At 32.1% G+C, this 17,103-nt stretch overlaps 1 protein-coding gene across 1 annotated transcript; it reads right to left on the bottom strand.

Moving 5' to 3' along the window:
* Positions 1–1,172: 1,172 nt before the first annotated feature.
* LOC113374301 lies at positions 1,173–15,761 on the bottom strand (the record flags this gene model as incomplete). Its single annotated transcript, XM_026614415.1, has 12 exons — positions 15,756–15,761; positions 15,077–15,372; positions 12,614–12,796; positions 10,757–11,085; positions 9,170–9,301; positions 8,781–9,111; positions 8,526–8,646; positions 6,459–6,566; positions 6,266–6,379; positions 5,732–5,902; positions 3,993–4,280; positions 1,173–1,522 (listed from the first exon to the last, which is right to left on the bottom strand). Coding segments are annotated over exons 1-12 (2,429 nt in total), but the record flags the coding sequence as incomplete, so codon positions are not given.
* Between the last annotated feature and the right edge of the window lie 1,342 nt (positions 15,762–17,103).

Genomic DNA, 17,103 nt, shown 5'->3' with positions numbered 1-17,103 from the left:
CATACATATACTGTATCTTATATTTTTTTTAATTTCTGGCACATCTCGGCTGCTTTTCGGCAATAATAATATAGACATTTCAATGTTTTCATTTGTTTTCAATGCAAACAGTGACATGTCGTTTTTTGCAATTTTTTCCATTTATTTCTAGATATTGCACATACATCCCAGTACTTTATAATCACATACATCCTAGAAAATTTCCTTAACAAACTTCAGAAAGATTTATCAAAATCCGAATAATCGTTTAGAAGGAGTATACGGTGGGTGCTTATGATTCAATATGAAGTTTATATAATAGTAATAAAGCTCAATTTGATTCAATTGTTTTAGTTAGAAAACGTTTGTATGTGAAAAAGAAAAGGGCTGTTTTCAGGGTTTTCCCGGAAATTATTCGATTTTTTCTCGCCGTAAGAACCATTCTTGGACTTGAACGCACATTTTAAAAAAATAATTATTCAAATTGGTCCAAGCGTTGTTGAGTTATGCGCTTACCAACACATTTTGCGATCCATTTTTATATATAAGAGAAGATTAAAACGTTTGTATGGCTTTTCTTTTAAATTACTGAAAAATGCAACATATTTGAACATTAAAAAGTTTTTCTTCAGTACGCTTTTAATGACGACCGGTTAGTATGACGAGATTTCGGCGTCCCTTCGATGTCATACTAAGCGGATTCTACTGTACTATCAATCTGTACAATCTATATATTAGGTTGTCAAATATCTCCCTTCCGCTTTTTTGCTCTTGGTTTATAATACAAAAAGGCGGAAAGGAGATATTTGACAACCTTATGTATATTTATGTTTATTTGCGTTTAAGAACTTCAATTTTTACTTAAACTGATCATTTTCAGCAAATATTTCGCAAAATCGGTTTCTCATTAAAATTTATGAAATCTAAAATTCCTTATGATAAGAAAAATCATTTATACAAATTGGAAATTGGGACATTTGGAAATTGAGAGCGAATGTCAAATCATTGGCACTCGACCTTGCCGTATGAAACTTTCGTTGCAATTGTACGGATTTACACCGTAGACGCGCTTAAAAAAGTTTTACTTCAATTTCTTTTGTTTTTTGTATTGAATTTTCCTTTCTCTTTCTCTTTCGTCTTATGTCTTAGTTGATATTTCTATATTTACCATTGTGAGTCTACTTTCTACTTACAGGAAATTGAGCAGTATCCCCGAATACGGCGGCGGTGGTGGTGGCGGTTGCGCGTGCTGCGCCACCGACGGCGGCTGTTGAGGTCCGTGATGGTGACCACCGGCACCTCCATTCGGATGGTGATGATGATGATGGTGATGGTGGTGGTGGTGCAATCGGTGATGACCTGTGGCGGTGGCCGTGGCCCCGTGGCGGTTCAGCGCGTGTACTGTCACCTGCTGTATGCGGCGTCTGATCGGAGGACCGTGGCGGTGGACGGCGGCGACGGCGTGGGCTGCGGCGTGCGCTGCTGCTGCTGCCTGGGCGGCGGCCTGGGCTGCTGCTTGGGCGGCTGCCGCTTGCGCAGCCTGCTGGGGGAAGAAATGATACATAAATCATATAGTTGGGTAATAATATTCTTAGTTTAGATGTAAAGTCGTGATGTTATGCAATTAAGGGCGAAAAATGGTAAGCACGTTCATTATCTAACATTTGCACATTAAATAATCAGATTTCTATTGTACCTTTAATAATATGCGTTAGAGATGGGTAACTCAATCCGGAGTTATCACTCCTAAACAACTCCTCTCTCGGAGTGAATCCGAGTAGAGTTGTTTCACAGAATTTGTCATATCCGACTTCCCTAAACTGATATTAATCTTTTAACTTGTTGTTAACTCGTGCAGACATTTACTGTTTTTGACGTTTTTGCTTTGGGAAGAAAGCACCGCTTTCTCGTCTCACAGACACTTTTATACCTTTTAGGTATGAAACTCAAAATAATACCATTGTGTATTTTCCAGAAAATATAAAAATATTACTTCAAAGATACAGAACAATAAAATTGTGTTCGCGTATGAATAACTCAAATGTATAATTTATTGAATAGAAAGGGGTCATATTTCTCATATTCATGGGTACCATTACCAAACTACGACAATCTTTGGCCGTGAATGACGGCAATCAGGAATATACATACCGAAAAATACACGAAACAAAATACATTTAATCTGGTTTTTCCATTGCCTGAAATAACAACACTTTAGAGTGCAAAATATATCAGTGACGTCAATAATATTTAAGCAGAAAAAATATATAGTATTAAATTTTTACTTTTACACAATTATATAATTGTGTAAAAGTAATAATATGCTAATCAAACTACCCGATATAACATTAATTCTCGAATGGAGGTAGCAGAACAAAAAATTAGGAATCAGAAGTATTATTATTTGGTTAAAATATTTTATGATAAATGTTTTGCTTTTATTACAAAGTTTACTACATTATTCTTATATAAAATTAATCCAAAAAATCAATTATTCTCTCATCAAAAGAAAATAACTAAATTGAATTTGCTTCTCAAGTTTTGAGTTTTTACTTTGGTTAACACTGTTAAAATTACGAGTCATTGAGTCGATCATGTGGTCGACCGAAAAATTTTACAACTCGTCATTTATTTGGGAATTTTTTAGAAAAATTTATTTTATTGATAATTATTCATAAATTTTCATTTGAAAAAATTAAATAGGATTTGACAAATCCTCGGATGCATAAACAACGCACTATAGAACACTTTTGTGTCGAGTATTTCGGTTTCAAAATTGTCGGAGTCGTGAAGTTGTTAAGCGGATATAACTCCTCCCTGAAGCGGAGTCAAATCCGAGTCGATCCGGCTTTGGATATGATAAGCCCATCTCTAATATGCATATATTTGTATCTTGGACTAATTTTATTAGACTAGACTACTCATTTTTACATTCCTTGCAATAATAATAAAGATTTTGCACTCTATCCCTACGATTATGCCTAAAACAAACAATTTTGATTGTTGCTTATCCTAAATTACATGCATATTCTTGACATTGATCAGAGGATTTTGTATTTCTAGCCTATTTTCTATTCTTAAAATTTAACAATCGAGTTAGTTTTTTTATCAATCATTTATGTCTTAACTAATCAGCACGATCCCCAACCAATATCTTCTATAAATCCTTTACCCAAAACTAGTGGGGCGCATGGCATCATGCTTTAAGGCAAATTGCTGGAACTTCCTGTACCAAAATTTTTGAAAAAAAAAATACTCTGAAAAAATTAGATTTATCAGAAACTATAAATTTTTGACAAAAAAAGACTTATTGAAGAAAAATTTATTTTGAAATTTTTTGGAACTTCTGAACTTTTTTTCAAAGCAATCGTACTGCTTTAACTGCATAGAGACTAAATATCGAAGCGCGTAAGCGGTGCGTCGCCGTCGAATGGAACCCATAGGAATGTAAACAAAATTTATACTTATTGTTAAAATCTCTATAAAATATCTGATAATTTGATGTGCATATGTCTAATGACCAGATGGCATTTTTTCTTACTTTTTTTACTAAATCTCCGAAATCGCTAGACCTGCCTTCATGAAAATTTGATCAGTTTTTCATCTTGTTAATATAAGTAAAATGTTTTCTGAATTATTCAAATCGGACGCTCCGTTCTATTAAAAACTGAGTTACCGTTTTTTGCACTTTTTGCCCCATATCTTCGGAACGGCTAGACCTGCCTTCGCCAAAAACTAATCAGCACGTCTCCTTATCAATACGAATCGAATGTTCTTTGAATTATTCAAATCGCTTCATCCGTGTTCCCGAAATCGTCGACGAAAATTTGTATCCACACACACACACACACACACATTTTTTCTAAAGCATGCCAAAATGTTCAGAAACCTTTGAAACGTCGAGAAATGCAAACATTTTCATTTTCGATTTTTTTGCGATTACTATAACTTTCCCTACGGGAAGTTAACAAGTAAATCAGTGGCTCAAAAAAAAAAACCCTATCCTTTACTACCTGATGCTGCGCGGCATTCTGCATCTGCTGCTGATGCGCCTGATGCTGGTGCCAATGCTGCTGTTGCTGCTGATGATGATGATGGAGGTCGATGGCAGTCTCGACCGCCACGCGTGTCCTTATACGAGCGAGCGCCCTTCTCATCGCAGTCTGCTGCTGAAGGACGCCGCCAGCAGCCGAATTAGCGGCTACGGAGCATACGCCCCCATTAGGGGCAGTGGTAAGGCCTACGTTCGGGGGAGCCGCACGACGCGAGCGGATCGTCGGGTAGAGTTCTAGTTGGGCAGACTGAGGAAAATCATGATAATTGATTGACATGATAAAAAATGGAAAGGAAAGCTCTCTTTGTGAAATTGAAATGAATAAAAAATATACCACAACTTATAGAGCTCTATCCGATGCCGCAAACGCAAATTATACAGTAATTATATATATGTATTTAATTGAAGCCACTGATTTACGTGTTTGGGGAATTTAAATCATTTACTAAAGATTGGAAAGGACTATACAGTAACACAAAATAACACTTAGCAGAAGCACATATATATATATATATATATATATATATATATATGTATATATATATATATATTAGGGTGGTCCTTAATATGGACATTTTCGAATTTCCTTGCTCCTAAGGGCTCAAATGGTTCCAAATTAATGAAAAACAATTCTCTGAAAGTTTTAGCTCTAAATATTAACTTTCAGATAGTGCGCAATTCAATCAAACTTCGTATGGAACTAGCACGGAAAAAATTTTGAAATCAAAAAAAAAAATAATAGGTATAACTTAGCGACAAATGAATTAAAAGTGTCATTTTTTATTGAAAATTCAACGTTCTGTAAAATTTTTGAAAAGTTTGATTGAATTGCGCTCTATATAAAAGACAATATTAAGAGCTAAAACTTTCAGAGAATTGTTTTTTATCTATTTGGAACCATTTGAGCCCCTGGGAGCAAGGAAATTCGAAAATGACTATTTTAAGGACCACCCTAATATATATATATATATATATATATATATATATATATATATATATAACAAATGTATTCTGAGTGGATAGATAAATATTAATTTAGAAATATGTACAAACAACACTCTTTTTCGCACTAATTTATTAACCAATAATTTTACAAACGTTTCGAGACTAGTTTTGTCTCATCATCAGTGAGTTATAATTTAAAAACTAAAATATGGAAACCTAAATTAGCATTATGTGTTATCCGTCACAAGTCGTCCATTATACATGTGTTTGATATTAAATATATTAATATTTATTTTTTGTCCATTGTGTTTGTTATTCATCATATTACAAACTACAAAAAGGGCTTTTTTATAATGATTTTAGTTTAGCACGGTTTTTACATGTAAAAGTGGGACCTATCTTCCCTGTAAAACGGCGGATATGTGTATATTCATTGTATAAATTTAGGAAAAAGAAAATTGTGTTTTGATGCGTTGAACTTAACAACACAAGGATAACATATAATGCTAATTTAGGTTTCCATATTTTAGTTTTTAAATTATAGCACAGTGATGTTGAGACAAACCTAGTCTCGAAACGTTTGTAAAATTATTATTTAATAAATTAGTACAAAAAAGAATGTTGTTTGTTCATATTTCTAAATTAATATATATATATATATATATATATATATATATATATATATATATATATATATATATATATATATATATATATAGACATACATATATATCAAAATCTTAAGTTTCTTACCTCAGTAGTAATGAACAGCGGTGGAGGTGACAGCTGTGCTATTTGAGGAGTTGTGGAGTGTGTAGTAAGCGCCAAGGAAGACAATTGGGGAGCCCGAGGTGCTCCGCCACCTGCTCCATGATGCTGGTGATGCTCCAGAGATTCTGCTATTGCTATCGCTCCATCAGATCTCTAAAAAATTAAAACAATATTTAATACATTAATCACATTTATTTATTTTTGTATTATGCATTACAAAAATAAAACATTTCTAGCGCAAGCCAATATTTGTTAAAATCTGAAAATGGTTTAAATATTTTAGCTAATAGTTTGTATTTTATACAAAATGTGAAACCTATTACATGCCACAATAACTATATTTTGTATAATATCTCATAACAGATACTTTTAAGAATTAAATATACCAAATATGAATTAAATTATTAAATAAAAAATTATATCCATTACTTACTGATATCTCCAGTACAGATAAGAATTTTTACTTGTATACATTTTAAAAATACTAATTAAATATTTTTACAATCTAATACTAACCGTAGGAATGTGTTGATGATACTGTGGTACTGCAATGGCACCAGGTGCTGGTGCAAACTGCGTCAGCCCCAGTTGACAACTAGTCGGGTATTGTGCATGGTATATACCATGTACCTAAAAGAATACATACCAAAAATTAAAATAACGACTTACAATCTGACAATCAATTGTATATGTTTATATCTTTATTTACCTGACAAGGTTGCAAATGTGGTGGATGTCCATTTGAACATAGAGATATGTGTGGTCTTGGAGGATATGACCAAATATGATCTGCAGTCAATGGCAAACTAACTGGCACCTGGAACATAACATAATAATAAGAATTAAATAGTCAGCAAAATATAATATTAACATGAGTATATCTGTAAATGAGTACAATGATGTACTTGTACTTGTTTATACCTACAATTACACTCAAATTATTTGATAATTCATAAGATTCACATTATGAGTGTAATATCAAGTCTTGTAAAAGTACAATTGAGAGCCATCAATATTGTGTAAATAATAAAGATTAGAAGATCTGTTATTTATAAACTATTGGTATTCGTAGTTCAATGTATCCCACTATATTTATATATATACTAGCAAACCCGACGAACTCCGTTTCGCCACCAGATGGTTTCGTGAGAAAGATGAAGAAATTTTTTGTTTGTTTTATATTTTAAAAGGAAAAATTTGATTTTATTATACAACAGTAACGAATTTATTTTGATTACAAAAATGAAGTGTTTTTTAGTTGAACTTCTCTAAGTAAATGAAAGTGAATCCGCAAATTTTCCGTTTCATTGAAGTGCTCTTTGGTAAACCACATTTTTTGTTTTTTGGTCTGACGTTAACACAAACAAAGCGGATGGTTTTCCAACTCGTGAACAGGCAACATATAACTGCCCATGTGAAAAACAATGATTTTCTAAATAATCTATTTGAAATTTATCCCGCAAACACTAAGCGATTGGCCTTGCGACATGTTATTGCGAACGCAAGGCGAATTGGATATTGCAATCGTTTGAAGTCAAACGGAAGACCAGTCAGAATCATTGGTATGTCAACAAATCGCCAGCAATTTTTGATTGAATGGTAAAATTCAGTGCGTGTACATCATTATTCTTTGCGACAAGAATTGCTCGTTGACTTAACCAAGCATAATTCTGATAATTCTCACTAATGTCATTACTCGAATTTTTAATTACGGTGCGTGAAGTTCCAGCAGCTTGCATTAAGGCACGATGCCATGCACAACTAATTTTCTTAGCTATAAACCTTGCGGAGCCCGAGACCTTTCCAATGAATGCAAAATTGTCGAAATCGATTTGTGCGTTCTGGAGTTATTTCGTCAGGAAGGAAAACCCGACTTATTTTTATATATATAGAAGATATATATATATATATATATATATATATATATATATATATATATATTAGGGTGGTCCTTAAAAAGGTCATTTTCGAATTTCCTTGCTCCCAGGGGCTCAAATGGTTCCAAATAGATAAAAAACAATTTTCTGAAAGTTTTAGCTCTTAATATTAACGTTTAGATAGAGCGCAATTCAATCAAAGTTTGTATGGAAAGAGCATGGAAAAGTTTTCAAAAATTTTAAAAATGTTTTTTAGATGTAATTTAGCAAACAAATGAATGAATAAAACTCGTTCATTTGTCGCTAAGTTACACCTAAAACATTTTTTTTTAATTTTCAAAATTTTTTCCATGCTCTTTCCATACAAACTTTGATTGAATTGCGCTCTATCTAAACGTTAATATTAAGAGCTAAAACTTTCAGAGAATTGTTTTTTATCTATTTGGAACCATTTGAGCCCCTGGGAGCAAGGAAATTCGAAAATGACCATTTTAAGGACCACCCTAATATATATATATATATATATGTTTAATTTGAGTTTAATATTCGGGCGTAACATCAATAAAAATAGCATGAGTTTTTTAAAAAATTTATTTATTTAAAATCCATACGTTTCGGCTAGCATCTTAGCCATCATTCAGTGGTAATCAAGTTAAAATTTTGTATCCTAATATAGCATATGAAACCATTATTAATCCATGGTATGAGTATGTGCACATTGATAAGATATGTATTTTTTAACACAAACATCACAAATGGTAAAACACACTAATAATCATGATAACTTAACAAGTTGTCGAAACTCAGTATTTACTCTTCGGAGTTTAGGATAGAAAAAAAAAAAAAAAATATATATATATATATATATATATATATATATATATTGTGTGTGTACTTACATTTATATCAACTACCAGAGATGGTTGATGTGTCGAAGGAGCTGTTGTCTGGAACAGAGGTGTAATTCCTTCAGGCCAACTGTTGCGGTCACGATATCTGGCTCTTCTCAAAGGCGGTGGACTAGAATAAATATCACATCATATTGAATTGCACTCAACTCTAATTTACAAAAATTATTATATGTATTTGTTGATATCTGGAGAATCGAAATAAAATTCATTCACAATTTCAGTCCAAGAAATACCAATACGTACCTGCTCTGCATATGTGGAGGTCCATTACCATTACCATTCTGATGGCCATTAATCAGTCCATTATTACCAACCGGGTTGTTATTATTCGAAGACAAATGATGCCTAGGACTGCGACGTTGTCTAACAAGTGGAGGAGGATGTAGGAGAGGCCCCTGGTCATTCCAGCTCCCCTGAGATGGATTGTTCATTGAAGAACTAGAAGGTGTCGCATTTTCCCTAGGCCCATCGTCTCTTATCCGAAGAGATCTTGTGGAGACTAGCCTTCTGCGTTTGCGAGATGGACTGCTTGAAGAATTGTCTTGGGAGGAATGGGGGCTGTTGCTACCTGGACCTAAAAAAAAATTGTTTTGAATATTTATGGTTTTTGGTGAATTTAATTGTGGACTTACTGTTTGGTGATCCGCTGTTGTTTGGTGAAATGCTTGCTGAGTTATTTGAACTGCCCGATCCATGTTTAACAGAATGTTCAACTTCCATGGACCATGCACCATCCTGAGGCAACCCAGGTGATATCATATTATCTATAAGAATAAAATATAAGACTAGTTGGCTTGGTATTTAGCCTTGAGGCAAGTTACATGAACTTCCCGATATATTTAAAAAATCGACTTAATCAATAAAAAATAAATTAATTTATGAGTCATTAAAAGTATTCCGAGTGGATTTATTACACATAATTAAAAACGAACGAACACGTTAACTCGGAGTATTTACTAAAAGCAAATTTTCAAAAATCAATAATTTTTATAATTGAACCAGTTTTCAGGACTTCAACGGTTTATTATGTTCAAGACCAAGTACTCTATCATTATACCAAGTAAATAGTCTAATTTTAATTTTAACAAATGTCAAAAGAGCTACTCATTTTCTCAAACTTTGATGAATTTTTAAAATCAAATTATTTGTCGTAAAAAAAGGCCGTAATATTTCAGTAAGTTCTATAAGACCATGGTATATATCGCTAAAAAAAATTCCATGAAAATCGGCTTAAATTTTTTTCAACAGTTAATTACAAGAAAACGGCTCGGTAGATTTTCACCTAAAACTAATCAGTACCATTCCCAACTAATATCTTGCGAACGGTTTTTGATTTTTTAAAATCGGTTCGGTAGGATGAGCTTAAATGTGAACGAAAAGTTTAACACTTTTTTTCAAATTACAAAGAAACGGCTTGACAGATCGGCGCACAAAACTGACAAACGATAGTCCTCACCAAAATACATCAAATGGCTTTTAAATTTCTGAAATCGGTTCAGGTGCTTTTGAGAAAACGTCGATCAAAAGTCTAATTTTGACAAATGTCAAAAAAACGATACCAATTTTTGCAAACTTTGACGAATTTTTAACGCTAAACGAGTTGTCGTAGGGCCGTAATATTTTAGTATGATCTAAAAGACTATGGTATCTACCGTAAAAAAAAAATCATAAAAATCGTCGAAATTTTTTTTTTAAAAACGTTATTACTAGAAAACGGCTCGGCCGATCTTTACCAAAAACTAATTCGATTTAATAAAACACGATTCCCAACCAATATCTATCGAATGGTTTTTGAATTTTCAGAATCGATTCAGAATTGCGGGCTAAAACATGGATGAAAATTTTTTCACATTTCTGCAATTTACAAAGAAACGGCCCGGCCGATCGCCGCACAAAACTCAGAGACGATAGTCCTCATCGAGATACATCAAATGGCTTTTAAATTTTTGAAATCGGTCCAGCCGTTTTTGAGAAAACGTCGATTTACGGCAAAAAATCTGTTCACACACACACACACACATACACATACACACACACACATACTTTTTCCAAATTTGGTCTCATTCGATTCAGAATGGCTTGAAACGTCGAGAAAACACAAAATTAGCAAATCGGATTTTTTGATGAAAACATTAACTTCTCCTTCGGGAAGTTAATAAAATTTATTTTCTTTTGTGAGTAAACTAAATTTGATACCAATCTATTTCAATTATCCTCACCTCTACCATTCCAATAAGATTGATAATCTCCTCCTCGATCCATCATATCAGACCTCGAAGAGCTGCCCATTCCCGAGCTGCTCATATTTCTAAAATCTCTATTCCCTCTCTGCATCGGCCCATCCTGAACACCTCTGGGTCCCATCATATTGGGACCGTTTCTCATACTGGGTCTGTCCTGGGGCCCCGATATGCTGTTCCTTCTGTCGCCGTTCTGGTCGGAGGGCATTTCTGGTCCGAAAGAGAAAACCTGTCCGACACTGCGAGACGACAATGGTTTGGGGTAGTTTTGGTCTTTGGGGCTGTTGCGGTCGCTGCCGTTGCCCTCACTAGGAAAAAAAGAAATATTTAGTATGTGGATTTATTTTGGCCAATGACCACTCATATATACATTTATTTATTTATTTATTTATTTATTTATTCAACGCCCAAGTCAATAATAAAATATAGTTACATTTTAAAGTGTACAAATTATAAAATAAAGAGATAATATGTGAAAAAATTAGAGTATTAAGAGTTCATAGATAGCTGTGTATATATATACATAACACTTAATATAAACTACAAATATATAACATTAAATAAAAACTAATAAATTTAAACATTTAATAAACTATAAATCACTACTTAAGACAGTCTTTTAAGGATAATTTTCCTGGCTTGATTTTTTATATTTGTCACCGACAGGCCAAAGATATCAATCTCAGAAGCAAATTCATTTACTGTATCTCTTGTAACTTAAAAACAACTCATCTAATATAAACTAATTATTATAAATTTAATTTTGCAGGAAAAGACTGAAGAAAAAGGAATAAAATATGAGAGAATAATTTTAAATAGGCAGTTTATTATAAGTATATTTATAATATTGTTATTAAATCTTAAATCATTCAACTAATATGAATAAAATATAAGACAATTTAGTTCAATAATCTACAACTTTTTTGAAAAAGAAATATTCTAAAGAAACTCTGTCTAAAAATATAGTCTAAACTCATTGTGTTTGTAACAAAATACATAACTATTATATCTGTATCATAATTTATAAAACAATCGTTTGATAAGAATGATACATAAGAGAAATATGTTTAGGATTAAATATTATAAAATAGTTTCTGATATCAAGTTTCTACAACAATTTGCTATTAAAAACATAATCAAAATCCAGAAATGTATGCAAAAATAAATACTTCTCTACCAATGTTTGTGCTATATCCATCCATGCATAATTTTTATAAACATTAATAATACTAGTGGTAAACTAGTGGTGTATACCATCGTGCCTTAAGGCAAATTGCTGGAACTTCCCGTACCGTAACGAAATGTTCGAGGAATATTTTTTCAAATAGATTATTATAAATACTGTAAAATTATCTAATATTTATAAGAATTATATAAACTGAATCTAGGTAAAGTTTAGAACTTTAGCTAGGATCAAAATTAAAATCTGAATTATTTTCGTTGGGAAAAATGTTTTTTCCCAACAGCAATTATTTTGTCAAAACAAGCAGAAAGTTTTTTGAATCATCCAAATCGAAGGCATAGCTCTCTTAAAAATTGCCATTTTTTTCATAATTAGCTCGGTATCTCCAAAATGGTTGGACCTGCCTTTGCCAAAAACTAATCAGCACATCTCCTTATCAATTGGAATCGATTGTTTTTTGAACCATTCGAATCGGTTGATCGGTGCACCCAAAAACGTGAACGAAAAAATGCGGACATAAAAAATAGAGGTATGCCAAAATGTTCAAAAACCTCTGAAACGTGAAGATATGCAAAAAATTTCTCTTTCGATTTTCGTCCCATTACTATAACTTACTCTAGGGGAAGTTAATAAGATCTTAGTCTAATACTCACTTAAAACATTGTTCATATTCACTGTATTCCTTGAACCAGTTCTGCATCCGATTGCTTCTATTCGAATTCTGGTTCCTGTTTCCCATCGAACTGATGCTTCCACCTTGAGGCATCGAACGATTAGCTCCTGATGGCATGCCTTGTGTAGCACCTGAACCACGATTTTGAAAAGTCGGTGAAGTCCTAAAAAAATAATTCATACTTTAATATATATTGAAACTTATAATTGTATATAATAAATCAACTCCGAAGTGGCTGGAACTGTTTTTCTCAAAGACTAATCAGCAATCAATAGCAATCGAGTGTTTTTTGAATCATTAAAATCGGTTGATCCGTGTTCCCGATTTTTTATTTATTTATTATTCATAGCAAGCTATACAAAGTACATTCAGCTGCATTTGTTACAGTTATTTATTAATTGACGGCGTGAGAAGGATCGCTATCCTGCGATAGCGCCTTCATAGAAGTTATGTTATATTTTGTAGTAAATCATTGCAGATTCTTTTTTTGAGACGCTTTGGTGGTAAAGGCTTGAGCAGATCTAACGCTAATATGTTTGGATGACGACTTAGACGAGTAAAGACTAATTTTTTCTTCTATAGTTCGAATTCTGAGATCTTGATGTATCAACCAATTGGGAACGTATTTTGGAGCGTTCACGATTTCTTTCAAATTTTATTTTGGAACCTTTGTAGAATAATTACGTTCGATTTACTGGCCGCACCCCATAGTTGTAGACCGTAGGACCATATTGGTTTAATAATTGTCTTGTATATTAGGAGTTTATTTTCTATTGTGACTCGTGATTTCCAGCCCATTAACCAATTAAGTTGCCTACGTGTTAATTCAAGCTGCTGACGCTTCTTTAGAATATGTTCATGCCAGGTTAATCTTCTATCTAAATGTATTCCCAGATATTTAACAACATTGGATACAGGAACCAAATCACCATTCAATCTAACAGGGGGGCATGAACCTTGTTGTAAGGTAAAAGTAACGTGAACTGATTTAGAGTTATTCACTTTTATTCTCCATAGTTTCATCCACTTTTCTACTTCATCTACTGAATTTGTCAAGGAAAATTTGTATCCGCACACACACACGCATTAATTTTTTCTAAGGTATGCCAAATGTTCAAAACTTCTGAAACGTTAAGATATGCAAAAAAAATTTTATTAACTTCCCGAAGGAGAAGTTTATGTTTTCATCAAAAAATCCGATTCGCTAATTTTATGTTTTCTCGACGTTTCAAGCCATTCTGAATCGAATGAGACCAAATTTGAAAAAAGTATGTGTGTGTGAACAGATTTTTTGCCGTAAATCGACGTTTTCTTCAAAACGGCTGGACCGATTTCAAAATCGTGCTGATTAGTTTTTGGTAAAGATCGGCCGGGCCGTTTTCATGTAATAAAGTTTAAAAAAAAAATCGACGATTTTCATGATTTTTTTTGACGGTAGATACCATAGTTTTCTAGGTCATACTAAAATATTACGGCCCTACGACAACTCGTTTAGCTTTAAAAATTCGTCAAAGTTTGCAAAAATTGGTATCGTTTTATTGACATTTGTCAAAATGAGATCTTTGATCGACGTTTTCTCAAAAACGCCTTAACCGATTTCAAAAATTTAAAAACCATTTGATGTATTTCGGTGAGGACTATCGTTTGTCAGTTTTGTGCGACGATCTGCCAATCCGTTTCTTTATAATTTGAAAAAAAGTGTTAAACTTTTCGTCCACATTGAAGCTCATACTACCAAATCGATTATAGAAAATCAAAAACTGTTCGAAAGATATTAGTTGGTCGTGATACTGATTAGTTTTAGGTGAAAATCTATCGAGCCGTTTTCTTGTAATTAACTGTTGAAAAAAATTTAAGCCGATTTTATGGATTTTTTTTAGTGATATATACATGGTCTTATAGAACTTACTGAAATATTACGGCCTTACGACAAATAGTTTGATTTTAAAAATTCATCAAAGTTTGAGAAAATGAGTAGTTCTTTTGAGATTTGTTAAAATTAAAATTAGACTATTTACTTGGTATAATGATAGAGTACTTGGTCTTGAACATAATAAACCATTAAAGTCCCGAAAACTGGTTCAATTATATAAAATTTGCATTTAGAAAATACTCCGAGTCAAAGTGTTCGTTCGTTTCAATTATGTGTAATAAATCCACTCGGAATACTTTTAATGACTCATAAATTAATTTATATTTTATTGATTAAGTCGATTATTTAAACATATCGGGAAGTTCATGTAACTTGCCTCAAGGCTAAATACCAAACCAACTAGTTTTCGAATTTTAGACAATTACAATAACTTGCCCTAGAGGAAGTTAATAACTAGGATCAAGGTAACAAAAAAATGAAGCTTCAAAGTATAAGACACTACATTTCCGATAACATGCTCTTGCAAATAAATAATTATCCTTTATCCTTTATCCCTTATCTCCTTATTACCTGTTATTGGCCGCCGAATAGTTCCTCCCGATGGCTCCGCTGCCGGAGCCCCCGTTTCCGTTGGGTCCTCCGCCCCACATGTTTCCGCCCCCGTTTAAATTGTTCGAACTCGGCGGAAGTGCATACAGCATTGTGGTGCGCGGTCTCGAACGGGCGAATAACAGAATGTCCTGCGCATCGTGGTTCCATGATTGCTGGGGTTCATCGTAGGGGCTCCTCCAGAGACCCTCCTGTCTTTGTTTACTGCCTCTTGAAGGACTCGACAGTATGTCCTCTCTGCCCCGATAAGGGCACCCCTGGAAAGGAGAAAAGATACATTAGAAATATTGAAAATAAAAATGATATATGTCTGTCGTTATAGCATCTTAGTGTAAATATAATTATAATTTGGTGTAAGAGGCATTTTGCCGTTTTTTCTATTATTATTGGCCTCGTAAAACAGATATTAAACAATTTTTTTTTCTTTTTTCTTCAAAAAATTCTTCAAATCTATATCAATTTACTCGCTGCACTCGAGCAGGATACGAACTGAGTATCCCTGTACGTGCTGGCCTTGTTTCAATCGACTTAATCTAGCTATTAAGTGTATTTTTTATAATCAACCAAATTATTTTTTTTAATTTGAAAATTTGTTTTAATTGACTTATATAAGTATGAAAAGAGCTATTAAAAAACATACTGCCATAATTCAAACACTTTTCATAGGCCTATAATATTTTACAATGTTCGTTTTAGAAATAATATTGTTAGAAAAAGTTTTAATAAAATTAAATTAAAAGTCACATTAACGAAACATTGTGTTACGTATAATTTCACATTAACGAAACATTGTGTTAAATTTAGTATGTTACATTAACGAAATTTCAACTTAAGTTTGCAAACGTCGAACAACCAAGGACACTTTTTTATATTTATCTTTATAGCTTTGTTATTTAACATAATTAATATATATTATTATATATCAAATTAAAGGTAATAAAATTGCCTACAAATCTGCGTGTAAAAATTTATAACCTTTCTAATAAAATCTAAAAAAAATGTAATCAAAATGGCTTATACAGCATTAGTTTCATCGGTTACAGATTTTTGTATAGAGATTTATTTTGTTATAAAAAATTAAAATATACCAAAAATACAACATATCATATTATATCGTTAAAAGTTTATAAAATTATCTATAAAACTACGTATGAAAATCCATAATGTTTCTACAAATTATATAAAAATAATTAAATTTTGATATCAAAATGGCTTCTATAAGATTAGTCATCGGCTGCAGTATTTATACCTGCGTGTATTTTATTATAAATAATTAAATATAACAATCAAAATATATATTGTCTGCATATAATGTTAAATATATTCTCTAACAAAATTAAGTAAGAAAAATATGTGAAATTCTAAATTTTGCATCTAGTTATTAGTCGTTTGGTTACTTTTTTATTAGCATAATTAGTATAAGATCCATATATATTTTTAATTTATTATATTATATTGTTAAAAAGCTTATTAAACCATTTATTAATCTGCGTATAACATTTGATAAGGTTTCTAACAAAATTATATAAATAGATGTTTTAAATTTTGAAATCAAAATGGCTTCTATAACATTATTAGTCATCAGTTGCAGTAATTTATAACTGCGTTTATTTTATTATAAATAAATAAAATATAACAATTAAAATACATATGCTAAAAATCTAGTGAAATTATCTACTTATCGGCATAATATGTTTAATAACATTCTAAACAAAATTATATAAAAACCATATGTGAAACTTAAAATTTTATTTTAAATCTTTATTTATTAGTCCTTAGTTACAGTCGTTTATGTTAGCAGGATTGTTCTAAAACTCATATTATTCTTAATATATTAAATTATATCGTTGAAAATCTATAAAATTATCTACAAATCTGTGTATAGCAACTTACAAGTGCACATTTGGCTTCAACGCTTTGGCTTAATAATGGATTTATTAATTATATTCACTTATTATGATCAATTAGAAGGTTAATACAAAAATCTA

Source organism: Ctenocephalides felis, unplaced genomic scaffold (genome assembly GCF_003426905.1).
Source record: "Ctenocephalides felis isolate EL2017-DRISC unplaced genomic scaffold, ASM342690v1 CF-g0.4_SCAFFOLD_01695, whole genome shotgun sequence".
Taxonomy (NCBI): Eukaryota; Metazoa; Arthropoda; class Insecta; order Siphonaptera; family Pulicidae; genus Ctenocephalides; species Ctenocephalides felis.
This window is presented reverse-complemented; position numbering and strand designations above follow the sequence as displayed.